General features: G+C 38.3%; 2 protein-coding genes and 1 long non-coding RNA gene across 5 annotated transcripts in view; 2 read left to right on the plus strand and 1 right to left on the minus strand.

Annotated features, from left to right (window-relative positions):
• Positions 1-447: 447 nt before the first annotated feature.
• Positions 448-26268, minus strand: kcnn4 (potassium intermediate/small conductance calcium-activated channel, subfamily N, member 4). Its single transcript, XM_077576791.1, has 8 exons — positions 25771-26268; positions 18522-18617; positions 15179-15615; positions 11622-11757; positions 7396-7506; positions 3365-3486; positions 2118-2187; positions 448-618 (listed from the first exon to the last, which is right to left on the minus strand). The coding sequence occupies exons 1-8, from the start codon at positions 26155-26157 to the stop codon at positions 448-450; spliced, it is 1530 nt and encodes a 509-aa protein (XP_077432917.1). The 5' UTR covers positions 26158-26268.
• LOC144058400 (signal recognition particle subunit SRP72-like) lies at positions 4989-16250 on the plus strand. Of its 3 annotated transcripts, XM_077576846.1 has the most exons (7): positions 4989-5130; positions 6063-6108; positions 13003-13060; positions 13228-13359; positions 13756-13827; positions 15190-15289; positions 15362-16250. In XM_077576846.1, exons 1-5 carry the CDS (start codon positions 5088-5090, stop codon positions 13771-13773), a joined length of 297 nt encoding a protein of 98 aa, XP_077432972.1. In that variant the 5' UTR covers positions 4989-5087; the 3' UTR covers positions 13774-13827; positions 15190-15289; positions 15362-16250. The 3 variants fall into 3 exon arrangements, 2 of the variants coding, with proteins under 2 accessions (XP_077432972.1, XP_077432971.1); XM_077576845.1 differs by having other exon boundaries at positions 15190-16250; XR_013295426.1 differs by lacking the exons at positions 4989-5130; positions 6063-6108 and adding an exon at positions 12909-12920 and having other exon boundaries at positions 15190-16250.
• LOC144058405 (uncharacterized) overlaps positions 25663-27454 on the plus strand; it is a 2177-nt gene continuing 385 nt past the window's right edge. Inside the window, exon 1 of the long non-coding RNA XR_013295433.1 lies at positions 25663-27259. This is a non-coding gene — a long non-coding RNA (uncharacterized LOC144058405). The remainder of the gene's footprint in view (positions 27260-27454) is intronic.

Raw genomic sequence — 27454 nt, forward strand, 5'->3', positions numbered from 1 at the left:
AACTTGGCAGTGTAGATTAGAAAGCTCTCGATGAGTTCCTCCACAGTCGTGACAGGTGAAGGATGCCCGAAGCTGGGCCTGAAGATGACTTCTTAGAAGCTCGTGCTGCTCCTCCAAATGGCGGAAGCATGTCCCAAGTAGCTCTGCACAGGTGGAGATGATCACCGCCTCCCTTTTGTAGGCATTGTTGGAAGAAAAGTTCTTTCCTGATGTGTGTGCGGTGGTCGTGTCACCTGCCCCCATGGACCACATATACATATTGTTTTTGTGCAGTATTGATAAATGTGACATGATAGGATTATTATTAAGGGGTTGATTAAGTCAGGTAGTCCCCATTTAAGGCCCCGGGTACCAAATGCACCGCCACTGTATTATGATGCCCCTTCTCGGCCATCTTGTCATGTTGCTGATCTGCAGAGCATCAACTGCAAGTGTTGTGGGCTTTGTTTACCTGATCTCTTGGTTGCGGTGACGTAGGACCTGAGACAGCAGCTTTGAGGTTTCTTGGAAGCAGCGACTCAGCTCTTCGAGTTTCTGCTCCATGGATAAGATACGCTGCTCCAGCTCCCGGTACGAGTTATTCCAATTGGCGCTGAGGTCGCACATGATCATCTGCATCTGGTCGTACAAAGGCAATGGTTTAAGTCCCAATAAATGACTAAAATACTTATATTTTTTTTATCTGGTGGCAGGATGCTTTCTCTTTTTTTTCTTCTTTTTTTTTAATTGACAGAATACAAATGGACAATTCTGCTGATGGCAGGATGTTACGCTAATCCTGCTAGATCTCGATGACATCTTAATTTTTCTGTCCTCTGATTGGTCGATCAGAGCAAAACTTGTTACAGCCGATAGCTAAACACGTCTGTATTAGTCTGTACACATTATTTTTAATATTCAACATCTCTAAGAAGAATCTTGTTTTTTTTCCTTTATTTTTATTTTTATGTTTTTTCATGTTACAAGGCAAGGCAGCGTTATTTGTATAGTACATTTAAAACACAAGGTAACTCAATGTGTTTCACAGTTAAAAATATTCAAAGGCATTTACAAACAAAAGTTAAAAAAAAAAATCTTTACAATAATATGTTCTATGCACCACCTCCAGTCTAAATGTGGCAATCTGATTAATATTGTGTTTGTGGAATATGAATTAAACGCCTAAATCCACCCATTTTTATCCATCTCAGGGGGCGGCCATTTTGCCACTTGCCGTTGACTGAAAATTACATCACATTAAGGGTTCACATAATGACCAATCACAGCTCACCTGTTTTTTGGGTTTGGTCATGTGATGTTCACAAGCTGAGCCATGATTGGTCCTTATTACCTGAGCCTTGAGCAAGTGTGATGTCATTTTTTCGTTAACGGCATGTGGCAAAGGGCTGCCACCTTTAAGACATTTAACAGCAAATGAGGATAAAAGAGAATAATTTAAGACATTTAGAGGCAAAGTAAAGAAACAAAAAGTAGTTTATTAAAATTACTAAAGGAACGTATAGCGAAAGAACAAGATTTTGGAAAAAAACATTATAGAAATGTTTTAAAAAAAGGTGTCATAGGTACTGTGGGGGGGCATCGTTTTTAACTATAACCGAACACAATGGGAGAAAACTCCAGATAGTCTCAAAAACTATACCCCCCCCACACACACACACACACACAATAAATAAGCCATTGTTTGGTTTTTATCCAATAAATTAATAATAATAAATAGATAAATAAACACACACACACACACACACACTAAGCAACCTACAAATATCTGTTAGTTACTGCTCAGTTTTGTTCAAAATTCTTCAAGGTTCCTTCTGCAGGAAGGGAGACTTTCATGTTCCACTAACTGAAAGTTAGTCATGAAAAGTACAGAGAGAAGGTGCACCTGCAAGGAAACAAAGCCAGTTTTCCGCATCAACCAATCAGTCACATCAGTGCTTCTTGCCGGAAAACCTTCTGTATCCTGAGTTTATTCTCCATGGAAAACTTCTTTTGAATTGTCCGAAATCCCAACTGACGTTTTCAATAAACATTTTAATGAGTATTTGAGCACCTATTGACAGACCTAAACATTGCATGTTAGGCGTTAGCAATGACATCAATAAAATATCAATGTTTACCTTTGGGAGATCCACCATCTCGCTGACGTAATCGCGCAGTTTTCTCTGTTTGAGGCGCAAGTGACGAAATCTGTAGAGAACAAGTTGGAATTTTCCAAATACAATGTCCGTTATTTTTCGTACTATTATTGTTATACGTATTTTGTGTCAACAGTTGAAAATCATTTCTTGTGTTTGCGTAATAGAACCGTACAGCTGATTTTCTATGCAACTTATCACATTCAGTGTCCAAGTCAGAGATTCAGCTATGTGAAGCACTACACTAGCGAGAACCAAAACTGCCAAAATTCTAAATAAATTAATAAATGACTAAAAGTGAACATAAAAAACGGATATAACAAACTATAATTTGAAAATTAAATCGAAAATAATAAATATAAATGTAAATAAAAACAACAACAAAATATACAGTATATACATAAATAAGTACATTTTATTAAATTTGTTATTTATATTTTTTACATCCGTTTTTATTTTCACTTTTTGTCATTTATTTATTTATTTAGTCATTTAGTCATTTTGGCAGTTTTGGTCCATTCTGCCAGGACAAAATGTTATTCAAATGAGGAGGCGGTCCTAAGCGTGTCTTGGGTTGAACAAGGAAGTCTCGCCGACTTGCATGGAGAGCTCCGGCAATGGACGACTATCTGGTCCACTGTCACCTCGACTTGTTGTCGAGCAACTCAAGTCGCAAGTTGTGGTGACAGTGGACAGGATAGTCGTCCATTGCTGGAGCTCTCCAATGCAAGCCGGCGAGACTTCCTTGTTCGCCGACCCGCTCATTCGATCATTGAAATGCAGTTTGCAATCCAAGACACACTTAGGACCTCCCCCTCGTTTGAATAAAATTTTGTCCTTGCAGTATGGACCAAAACTGCCAAAATGCAAAATACATAAAATAATAAATAAATGACTAAAAGTGAAAATAAAAACGATTATATTAAACACACACACATATATATTATATATATATATATATATATATATATATATATATATATTTTATATATATAATACCCCCCCCCCCCCCCCCGAAATTATATATTTTTTTATTTTTTTATGTCCGTTTTTATTTTCACATTTAGTCATTTATATATTTATTTAGTCTTTTATTTATTTAGAATTTTGCCAGTTTTGGTCCTCCATACTGATGAGACAACATGTTCAAATAAATACACCAGTCTTTAAAAGCATGCCAAGACAGACAAACACGCATACGCATCCTGCCTGTAGCTGTCGTAACATACACTCTGATGGCCTCCAAAAGACATCTCTGGTGTCTTCGATGTTCTCCTCGGGATCCTTTGGTCAGGTTAGCTCGGTGCAGGAGCCAGCACTCCCGCAGCACGTTTGCAGCAGCGTGGCGGATCTGCTCAACAAGTGTGGAGGAAAGGTAGTTTATTAATTTGCCTTGTTGGTGACTTTTGTGACATGAGAGAAAAGGCGAGTTCATACTTCTCCTTCTCTGACCTTGTGTTTTCTTAGATTAAAAAAAAAGAGGAGTTTTGTTGTTAGCAATGTTTCTCGAATGCTCAATTATTGCTCATTGCAGTCATTGGACTTTTTGGAAGTGGGCAACTTTCCGACTTCTCAGTAGTCCTGAATGCACCATTATGATTTGTTTGTGTGTAAAGCAGATGCTTGAAGGTTTATAATTATCGTAACATCTATGCGTATGCTAATATCCATTCTCATTGCATGTTAGCATTAAGCTAACAGATTTTCACAGGTAAAATTTCAGTTTGGTTAAACCTTCCAGAAGACCTGAACGCAGCATACAATTTGTTTGTGAATGTTTGAAAGTTTATAAATCAAATATCGTAACATCTCTGCTATTATTAATATATTATTGTGATTGTTAGCACTTAGCTAACGGACTTTCACAAGTGAAATTTCAGGTAGGTTAAACTTCCCACTAGCCCGAATGCACTATACAATTTGTTTGTGTGAGTGGCAGATGTTCGAAGATTTATAAATTTAATATCGTAGCATCCATTGTGATTTTATGTTAGCATTATTAGCTAACGGACTTTCACAGGTGGAATTTCAGGTTGGTTAAACTTCCCAGTAGTCCTGAATGCACTATACGATTTGTTGTGACTAGCAGATGCTTGAAGGTTTACAATTACCGTAATGCTACATCAATGCTAATAATCAATTTGCATTATATGTTAGCATTAACAGACTTTCACCGTTTTTTTTTTTCAATATACAATTCTCATTTGTTGTTATGTGTCAGTTTTAGCCTGTATGTAAGATAGTCCCTCTGTACGGCAGGTTTTCCCCTATTGTGGGTGGTCTGGAACGTACCCCCCTATTATCACGGGGGTTTACTGTACTGTGTTCCACCACTAGCCACATGAAAGCCTGAGCCCTGCTGTGAATAGCAACAATCTGCACGCAAATGACAAAAAAATAAAATAAAAAACTTTTAAATGCCCATCGATGCCAACAAAGCACTACTTTTGTCTAAATTACGCTCTTCAATTCACTTCAATATAGTTCATTGGCACCAAGATGATGTCAAAGCAATCGTTGACTGCTAGTTAAGTTTTTAGTAAATAAAGGAGGATAGGTTAAAGAAATTTTTAAATCCGTCAATCTGTGAAGTCTCCAATGCTGAACAGCAATTATGCAGGTGTCCCCCTTATACAGGAACCAAATAAAAATCATGCTAACTGCTGGAACGGAAACAAGACAGCCCCTGCTGCTCTTTACGCAACGTTGCCACCGCTTGCATCACTTTTTGCAGCTTTTCTCAGATTTTTTTCATGAATGCTTTGTTTTCCTGTCCAATCGCCATAGCCGCCCTGTGATGATGTCACGCCGGCCCCACTGCGATGGTTATTAATAGAGGCTGTCAGTGTCCGCATCCAGGTGTCTTCCCTTGTTCCCATCAGTGTAAATCTGGACTCGAAGGATGCACGCACACACACAAGGACCAAAACAACCATTGAGCAATGTGTAAAGATGCACCTTGTGACAGGATGCAGCCACTGGAAGACAGGAAAAGGTTGTATCCTCCAAAACAGTGCATGTAGTACCACCAGGCACTAGTTTGCTAAGAAATACTGCTTATGGCTCACGCCTCACAAAAGAAGTCATTTAAATGAGGCCTAACAAGCTTTAGGGTAGTGTTTCTTTGTAACTGTTTGTATATTAGACGCCTCCCTTTTTCCCGAGTGCTAAGCAAACACTTAATAAGTCCTGCAAACAGGGTAACACCTCTGCAAGACACACAAACACGCACATAGCCACACAGTTACGTTAGCTTCTCCATCACCTTTTCCTTGGAATCCAATACGGTCATCCCTCACTTTTTGTGGCTTCCTTGTATAGAAGATTATGGAGTCATCTATTTTTCTTTTTTCTTTTTAATGGATTATTTGTAATATTGAGGGATTTTGAGATAGAGTAAATCCCCTCCATCTTGGGGTCCGGGTTCATGGTCGTGTTATTTCTCGTCTATTCTGGGCGTAATTTTATTCTTGACCACTAGATGTTAGCACACAATTTACGTGACATGATGTCGGTTTGAAAGAAGAAGTCATCTGCACAATTTAGTTTTAGACAGAATATAATGTCATCCTCTGTAATCTTTTTAAATTCTACAGAAAGTGTACAGAACATTGAGGTATATTGTGAGGTGATAAATTAAGTTTGTTAGTTTGAAAAAATTGCATTATTTACAGTAAACACAGAGGGATTGGTACACTGTACGGTACAATATTTTATATTATATCCATTGCTTTCTCAATAAGTTATAAGTTTTTAAATGTGTTTGTATTATTTTATTATTTACAGACTTTGGAAAAATTAACACATAAATAAAAGAAGCTAAATTGTGATGTGCTTGTTGCAAGGCACAGCTGCATGTCTATGCTAAAGTTTACATTGCTAGCTAACTTAATATACAACCGCTAATTAGAATGAATCTCTTCACAGGTGGTCAAGGATTCCACAGCTGCCGGTGCACATTTAATGGCTTACGGTAACAAAATAAACACAAACACATTCGCGCGACCTGCCGTTTGCCACAACACACGCTGAGTCACTCAACATAGAGGGGCTAATGGTTTAGCCAGCTAACAGTTGGCCAACTCTGCACTGTTACTCGCTGACTCGCAAACATGCATTTTGTATTGGTATTATGCATAAAACGTTGAAATATACAGTATATAAATAATCAAATTAATAAGGTTGCTACTTTCCCGATTTTATCTATCACTAGGATGTTCTGAAATATAACTCATTTGATTAAGAATGAATTACTGAACAACACTAATCTACAGTATGTGAATGTCAAATGAGCTGTATTCATGCAAACAACAAAAGCCCCTTCAGAATGCATTTGTTCGTCATTTATATAAAAAAAACACTCACACACATACAGTTTCCTGCCAATCACTGCCGCCGTCCTGAACTGACACAAGTTGCTTTCCGGACTAAAGATGATTTCCTCTGTTTGACGCCTTGAAAAGGCTGTAAAAGGGTCGGGCGGGCTAAAAATAAATATGAAATGCACATGACACTTGGAAATTGGTCAAGTTTCCCCTTCTCTCACCATGCTTGCCAAAGCACTGATATGTATGTGTGTGTGTGTGTGTATGTATATATATATATATATATATATTTATATATATATATATATATAAACAATTTTATAATTATATATAAACAATTTTAGCATTAAAAAAAGAAAATCTTAATATCAGTGTATTAACTATTACACTAAGTATTGGTAATTATCGATGCTGTTAATTTAAGTTAGCTGAGGCCTTGTGTGTTGGTCTAATTTTGTGATGTATATATTGTCATAGTTTGCAATTCTTACCCCTATTTAGTTGTTTTGAAGGCTTCATTGTGTTACAACCAAACCTTTCAACAATTGAGCCACCAAATATTAACATCTTGCATGTGCGTAAAATGACCTATATTAACATTCCCACATCACCGCCATGCACACACAGATGGTCTGTTTAAGCTAAAATAGGAGAAGGAAATAAACATAAAATACAAATACACATAACCTCACTCACAAAATATTATAATTAAATATACGAGCACATTTACAATTTGTAATTCCCTTCTCTTTTATTGTTCTTTAGCCTCACAGTAAAATATAACAACTCCACCTGTGACTTCATTACAGCACAATTTTCCATCCGCTAATTAAATCGCAATTTTGGCGAATGGTGTTTTGGAAATATCAAAATGTTATATGACTATGTTAAATGAATGCCACATGAATTACAAATGTGTGTTTCGCAGCTCTTACCCCTTTCGAGACCTGGATGTCCAGCATGAAAAAGTGCACATGCTTCTCTCCTTTATTCAACGCCAGCTTCTTGGTTACCACGGCGACCAGCATGGCGGTGCAGGCTACACCCTGAAAACCAAAACAAACACACAAAATTCTCTATTAGGTACACAAAATCTAATAAACTCTCAATAAATATTTAGACCCTGGCGACATATTCTTCTTGAAGGGAGGGGGAGAAAAATTGGTCGTTGTCGCTTCTCATACCTCTTCTGGTTTTGTCCAATAAATCAAAGTTGTATTTACACATAGGGTTTAATAGTTAAACACAAGGCTGTGTGGCACAGCTATAATAGTGCAGGTTTCCTCTGAGAATATCTCGCTGCTTTTGCTGAGCAGCGGACGACAGAATGATTAAGACGGACCACAAAACAAAAATACACACACTGTAACACAAACACACACGTCACAAAACACACTGAAAGCACTGCTGGAACTCTGTGACCACCACAATTAATAACAAAAGCACATGTTACCTTCTTGTTTTCTCTTCAGCTTGCGTCAGAAAGGGAAGAACAAAGGAAAACGTAAGAAAGCATCCGATTTGAGTCACACACACTATTTGGACAAAAGTAAAGTGAAAGACGCCGAAAAATGTAAGGCAAAAAGTGAGATGTCAAATTCACCTATTCATTGATTTTGTCGGGATCTGCCCTCTTTTTCGCTAAAGAGTAGATAATAACAATATTGCTTAGGAGCTATCAATGACATCTTTTTGCCAGAGAACTATGTTGATGATCTGTGAGGAGCTTTATTTAGACAAAAGTAGTCGTTTGCCACCATCTTGTGGCATCTATAGGCAATTATAAACGCTTTTTTGAAGACTCAATTAATCATGGAGTTTCACTGCAGGGCTCCGTCTCGATCCCTCGCAAGTAGTGGGGTAACGGTTCACTGTATTTTGAAGTGAAGTTGGAAAGCCACTTTCTTTTCTGTTTAAATGATGCCCTAATTTTGGAGGAACAGCAAAACTGAGTATGTGCCAAATCTTTACTGTCTATGGCAAACAGTTTATTCTGCTTCTGCTATTGACTCCTGTTTAGTGTTTTACAATGTTTTCTTGTAACATGGTCCAGAGCACAAACAGCATGCCGAAGAACCGTACACAGTGGCAACAGCCTACTGGTCACACACTTAATCTTAATCTCGGCCATGTCATGTCTGTGTGGCGTTTTCTTGTTCTCCCCAAGCTTGTGTGCTGCAGCTTCCCCCAACATTCTAAAATGTAGGTTCATTGAAGGCTCTGTATCAGAAGTGCCTAATTCCAACGAAAATGACCCAATTTTTGACCCAAAGTTGGGTCAAATTGATCCAAGTAGAAGATCTGACCCAACTTTCTCGGTTGTTTTATACAATATAACCCCATTTCTGACCCAAAGTTGGGTCAAACTGACTCAAGTAGAGGATCTAACCAAACTTTCTGGATTGTTTTAAAGATATTACCCAATTTTTGATCCAAAGTTGAGTCAAATTGACCCAAATAGGTGATCTGACCCAACTTTCTGGGTTGTTTTATACAATATGACCCATTTTTTTTACCCAAAGTTTGGTCAAACGAACCCAAGTAGAAGATCTAACCCAACTTTCTGGATTGTTTTAAAGAAATTAACCAATTTTTTGACCCAAAGTTGAGTCAAATTGACCCAAATAGGCGATCTGACCCAACTTTCTGGGTTGTTTTATACAATTTGACTCAATTTTTGACCCAAAGTTGGGTCAAACGAACCCAAGTAGAAGATCTAAGCCAACTTTCTGGATTGTTTTAAAGAAATTAACCAATTTTTGACCCAAAGTTGAGTCAAATTGACCCAAATAGGCGATCTGACCCAACTTTCTGGGTTGTTTTATACAATTTGACTCAATTTTTGACCCAAAGTTGGGTCAAACGAACCCAAGTAGAAGATCTAACCCAACTTTCTGGATTGTTTTAAAGAAAATTGGGTCAAATTGACCCAAGAGGATCTGTCTATTTTTGACCCATTAAAGGGTTATTTTTGACCTAACTGTTTTTAGAGTGTAGTTTTGGCTTGATACTTTGTGTCTTGTATTTTTTGTTCAACATTCTTTTTTTGCCCTTGTTGTTTTATTTTGGTAAAAATAAATATATTTTGTTTTGAGTACATCCTGCACTCCTGTCTTGCACTTGGGTTTACCTTTTTGCCACCACCTTGAAAACTCTCAACTCATGACACAATCGTTGCCTAAACCATGTCCGAGGTAACGCTCCTTCAGCCCCGACCGCTTTCCACCATCTTTCAGGTGTGCGCAGCACTCCGGTCGCTGGCTCCCACCATGGCTCCGTCGGGAAATGAACATTTATCTTTTCCGAGTGGTGGGCACAGGATGGCACACCCTCGTTGTAGTGCTGCCAAAGGCAATAAAAAGACCCTAAAAATGGATAGGTTGGAAAGCTTTGCCTTATAAGGGGAGACGCTTATAAAAAGCTGATGGAGAAATAGAAATGATTTTCCGCTGTACTACAGTCTCATTCCCACATCGGCAGAGAAACTCATCTGCTCTCACACAAACACTGCTAACACAGTGAATGTCAGTCTTCACTGTTGCTTTTACTCATTATACTCGCACGCCCACTTCCTTTTTCAACACCTGCCGGTCACCACGCGGACATGCCCTTTTTATCCTGGCCTTTGCAATGAAACTCACGATGTCTTACTTATTCCCATGAGAATGAGATATTTAACTTGTTTGGGATAGTGCATGTTTAACTCATTTTTGCTAGTTAAAATCCTATTATTAGGAAATGATGGAACATTTCCCCAAAGCAGGGGTGGGCAAAGTCGTAAGCAGGCCACATACACACAAGCCGTTCCCGTTCTTTAGTCCGGCCCACTGAGTGCTCCTGTATATATTATATAATATATTCAGCTTTGTTGCACTCATTTAGCAGTTTCTTCTCACATGTTATTTAACTTATTGGACAAATTGACCCATGTTAAAGTAAAAAAAAAAAAGTAAAATGTTTTAGTTTTTTCCCGCTTTTTTATTTAATAGAGCTTTGAATTTAAATACAGTATAATGACTCAGCAGCGACACAAGAGACTAAATAGGAGGCAAAAAATGTCTTATACACCAACCCCATTTTTTTTAACAGTACAACACAACTCATTGATTTTTAAGTCTGTCATTTTCAACAATGTTTTGAAAGTTAATGGTCAAAACATGCAGCAGCTCACGATGACCTGTGAACATTTTTGCTGTACCCAAACACAAACAGAAGAGGAGGAGGGGTCATTTAAAAATACATTTAATAATTTGAAAATGCTATAAAATTATACTTAAAATAAAATATTTATTTGTTTTTATTAGTTATCTTGAAATGGCCTGGCCTATATATCTTTGCATGGGTCAACAAAAACATTTTTGGCGATTGGCATCTTCAAATAAACGATGAAGTATGGATATTTGGCTAACAAACGCAAATTTTCGACTCGACGGTTTTACAGTTCAACTTTTGTAAATAGGCTGTGCACCGCTAGTTATAAATGGTCATTATACAGTTGCATTGATAAAACTACACATTTAATGCTAGCCCAAATCCTGTACAAGTATGCGGTCATTAGACAATATCTTCGTCAAAAAAGGTTTAAAAAAAAAAAATTAAAAGAAAAGAAAAAAAGAGCAATCCATTCATAACCTACTTATCCTCACTCCACAGTTCCTACTAAAGAGCCACTGTGGATGGTCTGCCGCATTAATTAAAGGAAAATTGTTCATTTAATGGCTCGTAGTAAATGTCAGGCTTTGAAGCCATTCCACTACTAGAAAGAGTGATAAATGTAAGGAATAAAAAATATTATAATTAAATGTCAGAAGAATAAAGAATAAATCACGATAAGGATTAAAAGACAATATATTTTCATTGGGAGACGAAAGTACGTAAATTTTACTTAAGTAACTAAAGCAGAAATGAAGATCGCTATCTAGACACAGAAAAGGCAAACGAAGCAGGAGAGACCTTTATGAAAGGGAACATTTTGCACATGATGCAATTTGAGGAAACAGAACAGCAACAGAACATCTTGTATGCTTTTTCTTATCAAGTTGGTGTCCGCATAAACAAAAGAAGCATCATTCAGAGCAAGTCAAACCGAGATAAAGCATCTCTGAGGCCAAAACGCGCACGGCCCGGAAAGTAAAGTGAACCAAAACGGTGTGATAGTTACCATGACGCCGGTGAAGAGACACACCGACTTGCCACAGCGAGTCTTGGGCGCCACGTCGCCGTAGCCCACCGTCAGGAAGGTGATGGCGATGAGCCACAAGGCCGTTTCCATGTGCTCTGTCGAGCCTGCAGTCTGCCTGAAGTGGAGAGGGATCAAGACAGCTTCTTATTTTTCTATTAAACTGTAGTACAGTGCTGAAATGGAAAATCAAGTGAAACATTTTCTTGACAATAATATGTTCGATGTTCCCCCACTAGTCTAAACACAACATTTTGATGAATAATTTTGCGGAATATGAATTAAGAAGCAAAATCCACTTGGCGGCCATTTTGCCACTTGCTGTCGACTGAAAATGAGCTCAGGTAATGACAAATCACAGCTCACCTGCTTCCTGGATTTGGTCATGTGACGTTGGCAAGATGCGCCGTGATTGGTCGTAACCTGTGCTTGTGCCCTTAGGCACTGCGTTGTCATTTTCAGTTGACAGCAAGTAACAAAATGGCCGCCACCTGAGATGAATAAATCAGTTGGACTTTGCTGCTCAATTCATTTTCCACACACACAGTGTTAATCAGAAAACGGTGTTCAGATTAGTGGGGGCGCTTAGAACTTTATTTATCTTTACCTATAATTGTCAAGAAAAAAATTGGACTTGCCTTCCCCTTTGAGTCAAAGAGTCAATCATAAATTAACAAATTAACAACAAATTGTGGATTACATTAATGAATGATCACATTGATGAATGACGGGAACTTTTCAACAATCCAACAAAACCAAGAGTGATGGAAGAAAAATATTTTATTCATAGTAATTGAAACCTTATAACATGCTATTTACAATCATGGAATCCCAGCTGAAATGTTGCAGTGATTAAATGACGAATCTCAACAGCAGATTTCAATGGATTCGTGGACGTAATTTAAAAAAACAAAGTTTCTTAAATGGCATGTTTTAAAGTTTCAGTTACTATGAATAAAATATTTTTCTTTCATCACTCTTGTTAAATAGTTCCCTTTTGTGTGTCACCCTATATATTCTCGTGAGTCAATCCTGCGACACAAGGCATATCTCTGCGTAGAGGCGGGTAAGACCCGATGTTGGTAATATTACACACGAACATAAATCTGCGCCACTATGAGAGTGGTCAGATTGTTCAATCAAAGCGGCTCCTTTCATTTGGAATATCCAATAATTTCAAAATCTGTTACTCTATTTTCGCCCCAATATGCACAAAGCGTGACACTATAACTGAGACAAATGGAATAAGAAAGGCTCACTTCAGTGAGTCATCAAGCTCAAGTAAGACGAATGTCCTTTCGTTTACAGGCAGACGTGGCAAGCTTGTGTTGGCTTCATAAAACACTGTTTTTGCTTGTTTTAGGCCTTCGGATGTGGGCCTGCTGGCCGTGACTGCCAATAACATCATTACAATAAACAAGGTGGGCCTATGGCAAGCATTTGTGAAGGTCACAGAAAGGCAAACACATTAGTTAAAGCTGCAAGCAGCGATGGCTTGCAAATTTTTCTTATTCTTCATTCATTGGAATACTAATAAAGGCAATGCTTCCAATCGGGCCGTCTCACTCATGGAAGTGTTCTTCCACAGGACCAAAATGTGTTCGATTCTAAGAAGAAGGTGAAGCTGACAAGTGCAGAAGGGGTCGAATACAAGTTGGCCAAAATGCAGCTACAGGCCATCGAATTCAACAAAGCCCTGCTGGCCATGTACACGAACCAGGTGAGTTTGGAGCAACCTTTACAGCTCTTGACAACATGGCCCTGGTTGATCTCTTATAATCTGCTGCCACCTGCTGGCTGTTTTTGCAATAACTACCATTGCTTCAAGCATTCTCTTCAGTTCTGAGGCTACATCAAAGCCTTCTGTATGCTTTAGCATAAAAAAAAAAAACATCAAAAACATATGAATACGTCTTTGAGACCATGGTAATATACTCACTGAAGGGTACTGTTAAGCATCATCTGTTTAATATTCTGTCTTTATGAAGTAAAACTCAAGTAAATACGCTTAAAACTTGCAGTAGTCACTAAGTTGATCGAGTATCTCTTTGACCACGTCCTCATCTTCCGTTTAGAGATGTGCAATGTTTGTGTGTAAACTTTTTCCGTCTTCTAGACTCATTGGTCAGTTTGAACGATTGACATCATGTTAGTCCAATCAGAAGCCACAAGATTAAAAGGTGAACAGGTATGTGTCGTCATCACAATCTGTGACATTCATAAGCTTATGACATTCTTTGTGTTTCATAAGTCTGATAAGGTGTGGCCTGTTATTTACACAATGATGGACTATACTCGCTGTATGTGTCAATGCAAACGTGTTGTATTGAATCCAATGTAAACAGTAGGCCATTCAACACTCTGTTGGATGTCTTGAGCTAATCACAGCCAATAAAAATAAAGGTCTAATTAAAATAACAAGTTACATTGAGCATCACGGTTTATGGAGGAAGAAAACTTTCAACTGCCCGTACCCAGCTTCAGTCAGTTTGGATAGAGTCCAACTCACCCGTGACCCCATTGGATAACAGAAAATGGTAGATGGTCTGTAATTTATAGCAGATCTAAAAAGTCTGCACACCCATGTAAAAAGCAAAATGTTTTGTTAGATAAAAAAAAAAAAAACTTTCGCCGCCATTAATGTGACCTACACAGTTGAATAAAAAAATAATAATAAAAAAAAGAATTGAGATAATGTGATTGCATAAGTGTGCACACCCATGTGTAACTAGGGATGTGGCTGTGTTCAGAATTAATCACATACAAACTCACGTTGAATGGAAGTCAGCACACACCTGCCACCATTTACACAATAAAGCTTTGGCTGTTCTAGTTAGACATTTTTTTTTGTAGTTTTATCGTAAAGCACAAGCCATGGTACAAAAAGCGCTTCTATGGCATTGTTATTTTCTGGGGAATGTATTTCAAAACTGTGAAATGAATCTTAGCTGACATGGCAATTTAGAAGAAACATTTTTAGCAGTCTTGGTAATGTTAACCCATTTAACACACAATTTTTTTTCCCAGACATATAAAAATCTAAATCAGGTGTCATTGACAGCCCTTTGAAGCAATCAATAATAATAATAAAAAAAGAATATATATATATATATATATATAGGTGAAAGTGTATGTTTTGTGTATGTTGGGACGAATTGAGGAAGCGCATCTTCTTCTCAAGGTGCAACCATGAAGTAAACAGCTCTGGTCATGTGATAATTTATTACAAACATGTGTAAATGCATCCATTTCATACAACATTGTATTCCGACAATGTATACTATGAATATTTTGAGTAACATTTTTAGAGCCCTGTAAAATAAATTATTCTTGTCCATCACAATTGTGACTGGCGGGTTTAATAGTAAAAACAATGGTCATAGTGAAACATGATGTATGTCAAAAGTACTAGCGGTATCGGTAACTTGGTATCAGTATCAGTTACTACTCAAGATTTGCATATTCAGACTGGTATCGCTCTCAAAAAAGTGTAATCGAACATCCCTAATTACGATATATAGTGTAAATGTGTTTCCTACCTCTCACACAGGGTAAGCATCCAGGATGCCGTGAGCCAGAAGAATAGGATGAAGACCAGCAGGGTGCGAGCCGGGTGCTTGTTCATCAGCACCTTGAGCACGAAGCGGAAGGTAAAGTTGATATTGTTGAGCGAGCCGATGCTCCTGTAGGATGCGCTCAGCAACACTTTGCTGTGCAACAAGACGGCCCGGTGCACCAGGTACAGGCGCAGGAACATCAGCACCGAAAGCAGCAGCTCCAAATCGGCCAGGGCCGTGTTGTGATGGTTGGAGTCGCACAGTGGAGGTGAGAAAGACGAGTTTCCGTGGAGGCCCACCTCCCAGTATGTGCCCACGGGATGGATGGCGCAGGCTAATAGCTCCAGCGTGATCAGGAAAACCCTGTGGCTGGTCATGGCAATACGCCAGTCCACCTGGTTCTGATCCATGATGAAGAGCTGAAAGACATTGGGAATTTTTGTACATTTATACCTGAAATGAATTGTATTCATTTCCTTTCACTATTTTCCTGCTGTTGCCAGTGTAAGACAATTGCAGAGTCTGGAGAGCTGAGAATTAATGCAAAAAAAAAAAGTGTAATGCTCATAAATGGAAAAGATGAAAAGGGAAAAAAATCAATAATAACCTTTCAGGACAACAATTTTTGACAACACCATTTGGCTTAACAAGAAAAACAACTACAAACATCAACACAGCAATACATATCACACAATTGTCTCCATGAATGATTAATGCAGTTAACGTTCTCTGCTTGCACTAATCTAAGCAAGAAGAACATAAATGTACTAGATGTGATGAGTTTGTCATTAACAATAAAGGAGGGGGGCATTACAGGCAGTAAACACTGTGAGTGTGTTAGCTCCTCCTTATCTCTTGTCAGCATGCGTGGACTCCTCCTTGTATCACACACGGCTTCTAACCACATTTAAAAACACTTTAGGTAGGAGTGCAACAGCAATTGCTCTGCCTTAAGCGTAACAGAAGCATGGAGTGTAGTTAGTTGCGGGATGTGAATTTGCAGACTTACCCAACTGAATGTACCTTTTAATGGCACCACTATCACGTGACAATTATTATAGAAACTACCAAAATTTAAAAAATAATAATAATAAATAAATAAATAACAGCACATAACTGTGCCCAAAGCAGGGGTGCTCAAGTTCGGTCCTCGAGAGCCCCTATCCAGCCTGTTTTCCATGTTTCTCTCCACTAACACACCTGATTCCTGATCAGGATCGTTATCAGGCTTCTGCAAAGCTTGCTGATTAGCTGATCATTAGATTCAGCTGTGCTGCAGGAGGGAAACATGGAAAACAGACTGGATAGGGGCTGTCGAGGACCGAACTTGAGCACCCCTGATCTAAAGCCTGACAAAATAAAATTTAAGCATCTTTACGCACTTTGAAAAATACATATACATCCATCCATCCATCCATTTTCTTGACCGCTTTTCCTCACAAGGGTCACGGGGGGTGCTGGAGCCTATCCCAGCTGGCTTCGGGCAGTAGGCGGGGTACACCCTGAACTGGTTGCCAGCCAATCGCAGTACATATACATTAAATGTATTATTATTTTCATTTTGCTAGTTAAACTTAAAGAGGAAGTCAACCCCCCAAAAAATTATTGACAAAAATATGTTCTATGCAGCCCCACTAGTCTAAATACAGTTTTCTGGTTAATATTGTGTTAGTGGAATATGAGTTAAGCAGCAAAATACAGCTGTTTTATCAATATCAGAAGGCGGCCATTTTGTCACTTGCTGTCCAGTGAAAATGACATCACAATTGCTCAGGTCTCAGGTAACAACCAATCATAGCTGAGCTTCAGAAAACAGGTTGCGCTGTGATTGGTCGTTGCCTGAGCCCTAAGCAACTGTGATGTCATCTTCACTCGACAGCAAGTGGCAAAATGGCCACCTCCTGAGATGGATAAAAAACGGCTGGATTTTGCTGCTTAACTCAATATTGCATAAATGTAATATTAATCCGAATGTCATGTTTAGACTAGTGAGGTCACATAAAACATATTATTGTCAAGAAATGTTTAAGGTTGACTTCCCCTTTAACTGTAACAGGTTTTGTTGTGACCAATCAGTGTGCTGAGGTAATTGAGGAGTGCTGGGCTTGTTAGGACAAATCTGATTGGTTCAAGTAACAGTCCCACTGCTAAATTTAAGTTACATTGGCCAACGCTAACGTTCACTACTGACTCTGAAGGTCCTGTGTAGATTACATAGACATGACAATAAATAAGGTTCGATTTTGGTAGACAGGCGCACGTGCACTCGGTATAAAAACTGGCAAATCTCGTTTATCGTGTTTGGGAATTTGGCAGACCGACATGCTGGACTGAGGGCGTTTTGTGACAGAAAGTAGACTAGACCTTAGACCAGTTAAAAGCGGGTCTAAGTTGTGGTGCAGCTGGTGTAACGGGATTTTGGTGGATTTGAACAGACAGATTCTGAGCTCCATGGACGTGTGAGGTGGATGTCATTGTATGTCATTCAGAAACAGTGTACATTGATCCCGCTGAGTCATTGTAGAAATCAATTCATTGATGAATTATTATTTTTATCACCCTTAATTTATTAGACTTTGCACCAATCTGTTTGGCTGGATCGGGATCGGACGATATTTAGCCTTTTATGCAAAATTGTTGATCAGCTGTAATGTCTTCATTCGTCCGATCGATCAATGACGCCATTGTTGCTCCACGAAATAAGATATTACATGTTATATTTTAATGTTTATCAGCATTTTTTAAAGATTGTTTCCCCTTTCATTTTAATTGATGTCAGTTATACAGTATGTGGGTGCATTCAAATTTAGGGTGCAAATGCAGGATGCATTGCCTCTGATAGTGTTAAGGCCAGCAGAGAAGGCCTTGCAGCCATTGAGTGTAGTTCACCACATAAGGATTTTTTGCACTTTTTTTGTATTGCACATAATGACAACATGCATGCTGTAATTGTGAGAAAGTGTTTATTGTGTTTAATCTCAGCCCAATCCCTTCCCGTATACTGAGTTCACACACAACGGCCATGTGGATTGGAAACACGTTGCAGCTTCAAATAATGTGTATGCTTATGTGGGTAAAGGTTTTTGACCAGGGATTTCTATTCTAAATTATATATAAATTTACCAAAAAGAACACGAGTAATTGGTGTTGAGACTACCATCAGTGGAGCGAGACCTCCAACATTTGCCCTCCAAGTCAAAGTAAATTGTTTTGGACACTTATTGGCATGTTGCACAAAATATGGCAGGTCACACCCTGATGAGGAGCTCACAAATCAAAACAGTGCCGTGTGTGAATCCAAACTATTGGAAACAGAGGAACTCACCCTGATGTCCTTGTAATGGAACGCGATGATGAAGATGAGGAGACAGCCGGTGGACAGGCTGATGGAACAGTTGATGATTAAGGCGACGTCGGTGCCCTGGACAAAGAAAAAAACAACATTGTGACAAAGCAACAAAAGGTTTTAGTCCAGGACCGCCCCCTCATTTGAATAACATTTCATGGCACATTTCATGCTAACAGCGTCTACAGCATGAAATATATAAAAATTAGAGCAGAGCCTTTTTATTTATTGATTGACATTTAATTATATTTATTTTTGTTCTTATTTTCACATTTATTTTTATTTTTATTTATTTATTTGTGTGTGTATATATATATATATATATTCATAGGTCACAATTCGATTAGATACCGATTAATCCCGAAACGAATCTATAAATTGATTATTGCGATATTTTTTTTTACTCAAATTTAGAAAATACTTATCAGTAAACTTGTACATGTACACTGTAAGATTTGTATGATTTTTTTTTTTATGTATCTGAAAATTCCGGCTTATAACTGAGTCACTGCATTTAGCAAACAGGTTGCTGTCTGTTTCATGTTTGAACAGCGCTAAATAAAAATATTAAGGCTTAATGTTCCATTAATATAACATTCTTCCATGCTTAATGTGTGAATCCTAACCTTAAGTAAGACGTTTTGTTGAATATTCCCATAAAAAATTGATGTTTAAAAATAGATTCGGCTTTTGATTTTTTCAAACACCCCTAATATATATATATACGTATATATATATATATATATATATATATATATATATATATATATATATATATATATATATATATATATATATATATATATATATATATATATATATATACTGTATATAGTTGTTGTTGTTTTCCGTTTATATTTATTTTTTATTTCTGTTTATATTTATTTTCATATTTTATTTTCACTATTATTATTATTATTTATGGCATTTTTGGTCCTTCTTAACTGGCTCAGAGGGTAGAGTGGGCCAGCCAGTTATCAAAGGGTCACTGGTTCAAATCCCAGCTCTGACTGTGTGTTGTTGACCGTGTCCTTGAGCAAGTCACTGGACCCTAATTTTCGGAGTGTATGGGTGAATGTAAGCCTGTGTAAAGCACTGTGATGGTAAAGATAAAGCGCGCTGTAAGTGCACTCCATTTGTCAAGCATCATTATCTTCCGCTTGAAGTCAGAACAGCTAAAGCTTTATCACTCTCCGAAGCATTTGTGACTCGAGCTTTTGTTGATGATGACTGCCAGTGACGACTATAAAGTGTCTCAAACCGAACTGCGGTTGGGAACACCAAAATTTGTTGCCAATTTCTTGCAAATTTGCAACCCGGCTCCGATTTCAATTGATGAGCCAGGAGCAAATGAACGATATGCTTACAAAAACGATCAAATGTCTATTCAGAACCGTCTTCCCACACGGTCTTTCGTTTTAAAAGTCCCCAAGCATCCTTTGCATGGTCAGTGGAAGTTTTGACGCACTCAAATGTGATTTACATTAAAAAAAAAGTTAATGACAAACATTCAACATGGAGGAAAGTTGAGCGTGTAGGTGGTATGATGTGACGCCCCTGTTGGCATTCCCCAAGTTTTTCCTCCCATTTCTGCAATAGCGTCCACGCTGCGCCTGTATTCTGTCAGGGTTCTAATTAACAGACTCCACAAAAAAGACTGAACATTTCACCACATTCCATAACAGAGAGTTCAACGGCATGTTTCCTGCCAGCTTTCTAAAAGTGTTTTTGTAATGTTTTCCTGTTGGAAATAGTCATCTCAAGCCCGATGAGTTTAATTTTGGGTTAACCTTCGCACAGATTGTTTCTCACAGTCTTGGACGAGACATCATCAGCAGGTCGGCCCTCCCCCGGGCAATTGCGAGAGGAAAACATAATGAAAATCCAATGCAAAGGTCTTTGTCTGGTTTGTTAGTAATGTAATAAATAAATGGGAGACAAAGTAGGTCACGTGCACATGATTCGAGGACTTTATGGCTTATTTAAGCATTTCATACAGTAAATAATATTTTTTTAGTATGTACACTTTAGGCAGCTTTGTCTAACATAATCCACATCATTTGTGGCTCAGATGAAAATTTCTCCTATTATTAAGGTAAATCATTATCCTGGTCATTTGTATGCATTGGCTTTGTTTTTCTAAAAAATACAGATGGGCGTAACACTTGATTAATTATTTTAATTGACTTACTATGCTTGGAATGCACTACTTTGATGACTGATTTGCGTTGACTTGTCTCTTCATTCAGAGAACATTCAGAGAGAGAATCTCCATCCTGTTAAAGACCCATATATCTATTTATTACGCGTAATCGTGACGTGTGGTAGCGCCAAGAAGCCTTCTTTTTCCTATTAATAAAATAAACCAGTGGACTTCCAGTCCCCTTTTTTTGCTATCCAGCAGCGCAGTCCATGGCTGATCATGGAGGGTAGTTTTTGCCAGCCAATCACAAGGCACAAAAAGGAAAAAACTGTAAATTCCCGTGAGTAGCACTCTTTTTTTAAATAAATAAATAAATACAATAAAAACAAAGACCCCAAATCGAGACGGGGTATTATTCAGAGGACTTAATTAGAAATTAAAGGAAATTGTTTCGACGTTTACCAGTACAGTACCTGGGCAGTACGTATGGTTTGTAAAAAATAAAATAAAATACTGAACACATTTCATATGCAACGTAACTCAACATGCTTCACATACTATAATTAAAAGTATAACATTTAAAAGCAGTTACAAACAGCAAATCAGGAGACCTTATTATACGCAAGCACAGAGAATTTTTTTTTTTTTAAAGCTGATTTGGGGAGGGTTGCACACAGGTACAGTAACCCTTAACACCAGGGGTGTCAAACATATGGCCCGCGGGCCAGATCAGACCCGCAAAGAGGTTTAATCTGGCCTGCGAGACGATTTTGAAAAGTAAAAAAAAGAATGAATAATGTTGGCCCAATTAATCAGACAGCCAAAATTAAAACATATTGATTCATAATTTCACAAGCAATCCTTAGATGAGCAATGCAACTTGTACATGGAGTTGACCTAAACGTCATTATATGACACACAACGTAAAGTTATGGTTTGTTGAAAAAAAAAATGAAAAAAATAATATATAAGAATATATATATAAAAAATATATATAGACCAACATAAAAAAGTGTTTGTGTTATTTTTTATAGCAATATATTTACAGTTGAGCCCCCGCCAATTGTTTTTAAGTTATACCATGATTTTACCGGACCAGCCCACTTGGTAATATATTTTCCTCCATGTGGCCCTTGAGCTGAGTTTGACACCCCTGCTTTACACTCTCATTGAAAAAGTTAATAATTAATTGAACAATCATAATCACCTAAAACGGCATTTAAAAAAAAAGATGAAAAATTTCATCTTTACATGTCTGCCTTTAGAGGGCAAGTGCACACTCCTGCCTCCAACATCTCCGTACTCACTCACCATATACCATATTGACTTTCAGACTACCCATGCAAACACTCACTTATTCACTAAATGATGCGGAAAGTTCTGAGGTTAAAGAACAGGGGGAAGAGGACAAATGTGGAAAAATCCTCCCGAAATAGCCTCCTTTTCGTGCGCAACCATCAGGCTCGGGCTTAAAATATAACTCTTGTGCGCTGCCATTAACTTTGATGGGGCCCTCCACTTTCACTACCCGGCAGCAGTAATGCACCGGAGTGGTTTTCAAAACAAAAAGCCAATTAGAGTGCAATCAATGCTGGATTACTTGGCCAGCTCAAAGATTCTGCATGACTAATAGGTTTACAACATGAGGGGTTATACATTCGAGATAATAACAGCGCATGAAACGTAAAGAGGAATACAGACATGCAGGAACAAAGCAGCCCTTTCAAAATGATCCCTAATTACGCTGCATGAAAACGTCAGCATTTTTCCGACTTTTGGGACAAGTCTGCTTTATGAGGATACATCCCGGTCTTAAGTTAAACACCTGATACTGAGTTCTCCCGCCCTGTAGTGTGGAAAGCAATTGCCGCTGATTTCATTTCACTTCCATGGCGAAAGCTTGCCGTGGAGTCAGTGATAAATAGACCCACTATTTATCACTGACTCCACGGCAAGGTGGTCTCACGTTTTGCTTCAATGTTGCACGCATGGGAACTTTTTTCCATGCGTTGATTGTGCAAGCCGGCCTTTGTTATCCACCGCAATCTGCATATTAATGTCATGAGCTTGTAGGTCTGGAAGTGGACTCGCTAATCAGCGAGGGGTTCAAAAGCCCTTTTCCAGGTTTGGCAGGGCTTGCTTGTGCTGTCTGCTAATGAAAGTTGTTATGACGACAAACAACAAAGTGTGTGGTTTTCTACACAGGGTACTGTAATGTTAAAAAATAGCAACGTGGTTCAACATCCACGATGAAATGTCCGTTGCGCAAAGCTAAATAGCAGAGACTGATCGTGATGACAATTTAACGATGAGGATAAATAAATGTAGGTCACGGGTTGTGTTATTGTCTCTTTAGAGTGTCTGGCTTTGCAAGGCATAACCAAAGTGTGCAATGATGCAATGTTCGTGATAAAAAAAAAAATCCCTTTTAGATGAAGGAATTTCAACATCAGCCACAGTCGTTCTGCTCGAATGCTTTTCAAATAAAGATCCAACACAATACACACCCTCGCATTTCTGCAGGTATTTAATTATATAGTTTCATGGTACAACACTGAAGAAACACTTTGACCCAAAGAAAAGTAGTCAGGGTACATCTTATATTACAGCATGAATTTGTTGTTCCCTCAAAATACAGTCTAAAAAGTTAATATTTTGTCCAGAATTAATTTGATTTTGATATTTTTCATGTCAAATTAATACCTTTTCCACTTGCTGTCGACTGAAGATGACATCACCTGTGCTGAGGAAAAATGTAACGACCAATCACGGCTCACCTGTTTTCTGGGTCTGGTCAGCAAACTGAGCCGTGATTGGTCGTCACCTGTTTCCTCAGGACAGGTGATGTCATCTTCAGTCAACAGCAAGTGGAAACATTAGTTTATAAGGGTATGACATTATTTATAGACAAAATATTATCTTCTTACTGTTGAAAATGGCTCAATGACTCAAGTATCTCTTTAACTCATTTGCTCCCAAAAATGTATAAATATGATCTATTTTAAATATCACCATGCTCCCAAAGACGTTTTCTATACGTTTTTTTTATGCTAGAGCATACAGAAGGCTTTGATGCAGCCTCTGAACTGAAGAGAATGCTTGAAGCAATGGTAGTTATTACAAAAACGGCCAGCAGGTGGCACCAAACTATAAGAGATCAACCAGGGCCATGTTGCAAAAAGCTCTTTCCCCCACTGTTTTGAACCCTCTTGTGAATAATAATGAAACTTAGCTATATTCTAATTGCTTCAAAATGAAAACAGATACAAATATACTTTTTTTCTCCTGATGAAAGAAGAGACTCTAATCTTTCTTTTGGTAGCTTCAATGTTTTTATAGCAATAGAACACAATATTCTGTGGGCCTTGCAAAATCAGTCAAAATCCAGTAAATAATAAAGGGGGTTTCTTCAGTGAAAATGGCTGTGAGTGAATGAGTTAATAGCAACAAAAGTGAGTACAACCCCAAGTGAAAATGTCAAAATTCAGCACAGTAAGTTATTTTCTGTGACTGGTTAGTTTTACGAGGTTTCAGGTGTTAATAGGGAGCAGGTGTGATAAATTTGGTATTACAGCTCGCACACTCTCTCATACGGGTCACTAAAAGTTCAACATGGCATCTCATGGCAAAGAACTCTCTGAGGATCTGAACTCTATACCCAAGAGAGTGCTGGAAAATAATGGTGGCCACACACAATATTGATAATGACATTGGCCTTTTCACTTAGGGGTTTACTCACTTTTGTTGCCAGGAGTTTGGCAAATTAATGGCTGTATTTGAGTTTTAAAAAATTACACTGTTATATTATTACTTCGGTGTTGTTCCATGAAAAGATCTACAGAAATGTGAGGGGTGTGCTCACTTTTGTCAGATGGTAGCAGGCTGTTTTGATGTTAAGTAGCATCTCCACAGTGTAAATAAAACAAATATAATGAAACCTCCCAAGTTGAGTTCCCTGTAGGTTGTACAGTCACATAACACTTTGGAGTTGGAGCATCAAATGACTAATTCAACCCGTTCAGTTTAGAGGAATATACACAGTAAATAAGGTAACATAAACAAAGTCATATTCAAAGGAGTATAGACTCAGATGTATGGTTTTGTTGTTGTCAAATTGGGTCCAACTTCTGAGGTTCAGCTGTAAATTGGTTTGTGCATTAACGCACCTGCTGACTTTTTTCAAGACTCTCTTCACAAGAAGAAGACATTGGGCCACGTAAACTTAAGTGCAGTGGAAGTATAGCCAGCAAGTGTACTTTTTGTTAGCATCAGTAGTATTATCTTTTTTGGTAATACTTTTTGGTAAATTGGTGTATTTTTTTTTCCTTTGCAAGTACAGTTCAGTTGTTTGTAACTTCGGTCCAGGACAATACATTTTACAATACATAATTAATAAAGTACAAATACTTTTTACTGTTCTTATAGACTTTTTGAGGTATGTACTTGATTATTTTTTTCTGACCACTGATTTATACGCTCTACATTTGAAGACAGACATATGTACTTACTTTCTACTACTAAATGGGCTAGTTACTTTTTAAAACCTTACGTGGGCAGATTTTGGGGTCTTGTAAGATGACATCATGGAATGTGAACTATTAATGACACCAACACATTTGAAGAAGGAATAGATATTCTTCATTGATAGCTTTGTTGATTGCAAATTAATTAAATAAACGAGAAACTATTTATTTTTCTTTGTGCCAATTCCTATGAAAACAGGCAGCCTATTATTACTGAATGTAAAATGCCTTTATTTATTTTTTTACTGTACATTAATGAAGTAAAGAGTTCAGTCAGTACTTCTACTTTTTCTACGTACATTTTTTTTACACAGGTATCCTTAAGTTCTGATCTGTTTACCGTGAGTCTGAGTCCTTTTGCCACCTGTGTCATTTCGTTGACTATTTCATTAGATTGTCCTTGATATTCCCCTTTTTGTGTTCATATACAAATTTTCATGCAAACATTGTTTTTGTTAGCTGCTTTGTCCAAAATGCATAGTACGCAAAATCTAATGTAAGAGAACTTCTTAATTCAACACAAAGTTGTAATTGAAAGTGACGGTATGGTAGGAGCACGTACCGGTTTGTAGAAGAAGGGGCACATCTCAGTATGGAGTATCATGAGCAGTATTCCGAGCAGAGCTGCGCCCAAAGCGAGCGCGCACAGTCGCTTCTTGTCCTCCAACAAGATCTTTCTGCCCCGCAGCCTGTACAGGTCGTCTCCCTCCATTTGATTTGCCCTCTTGCCGGGAGGAGACACGGGCACGGACACGTCCGCAGAGTCCCCGCCGTTTCTGTGCACCAAGCCGTCGTAGTTCCCACAATCCACCTTGGAGTTGGCGTGCAAGGCGCGCTTGGTCATCTCCATCTCCAGAGCGCACACGAGGCGGCCCTTGTGCGGCTCGTCGCTCCCAGGTGGTCGGGATCTTTCCCTCGCGTGTCCGGTCCCCTCCTGGCCTCCGGACATAGTGTCAGGTGTGCACGGTGGCGCTCGTCTCGTTGCACGTTCATGGAAGCCGCTAATTGTGGAAGTACGCTTAACTCCCTTTAGAAAAGAGAGGCGCGGCACTGATGCTATTTGCACACACCGCTGTGTGCCGGGCAGTCCATACGCGTTATCTTATCTTATTTGCATGTGTGAGCGTGTGTGTGTGTGTGTGTGTGTGTGTGTGTGCGTGTGTGTGTGTGTGTGTGTGTGTGTGTGCAGCATATGCTGCGTTATGCGCGATTCACGCGGCGTGTGTTTGCAACTTGCAGGCCGGGAGGGTTTAAACTCCAAGAAATGTGCTGTTCCCACATAACAATACGTAATAGTAGGTCATAGTGAAGCAAAAAGTGAAACACTTGGCTTCGGAGTAGTTATAGGTTACAAAGCAAATTTTGATTTCTCCATGAGGAATTATATTATATATAAATACAAAATAAAGAACAGACTGAGATTGATCTACATTTTAAGTTGGGACAATGATGATCGTCTTGGCCAATTAAACAAAAAAACTGCACCAGCAAGCGTAACAATGAATTTCAAGAACAAATAAGCTATATAGTATGTACAAATAATTTAAAATATACAAAAACAGAGAATTAAAACAAGGTCAAGTAAATATTAAAATTTTGATGCAACTGAAGAGTGGTACCTGAAAGGTAACAAAAACGTGGTATTGTTATTGCTATGTCCTTCCTCAACACTGTAAAAAAAAAAAAATACTCAGCGTGTATTTACCATTAATTAATCTTGGGTGGCCCCTAGTGGCCGCGGGGCCCTAAGCAGGTGCCTATTTTTTAATGCCTCAAGCGATATGCCAATCAGTGGCCTTCTGAACCTATAGAGGCCCTCACCGCCCTTTTTGAAGGGCCCTTGTGTTCCATCAATATTGAATTATTGATCACAAAACTCAGTCTTGCACTGCCACAACTGTGCATCATTGGCAGTGTTTTCTTTTGTTTCTTTTCTTTTTTTTAAACTTCATCCTATTGTCTTATCACAGGTATGGTTTTAATCTCAGGTGTCGCATGCAGCAAGACACCTCACTGGGATTGATGTAAACGACATTCTATGTGATAAAGTGGTAAGTATCATATATAAACTAAAACCTGCATTATAAATACATGTGTAATTTGGTGTATTATTTTTGGATAAAAAAAAAAAAAACGCAACAGTATTTTACAAAAATAAATTACTGAACAGTGCAAAAAGAATCAAGTGCAACAACAAATAAAATAACGAACAATAACTAATGAGGTGGCTGAAGATACCTGAAACA

The sequence above is a fragment of the Vanacampus margaritifer genome, chromosome 9 (assembly GCF_051991255.1).
Source record: "Vanacampus margaritifer isolate UIUO_Vmar chromosome 9, RoL_Vmar_1.0, whole genome shotgun sequence".
Lineage (NCBI taxonomy): Eukaryota > Metazoa > Chordata > Actinopteri > Syngnathiformes > Syngnathidae > Vanacampus > Vanacampus margaritifer.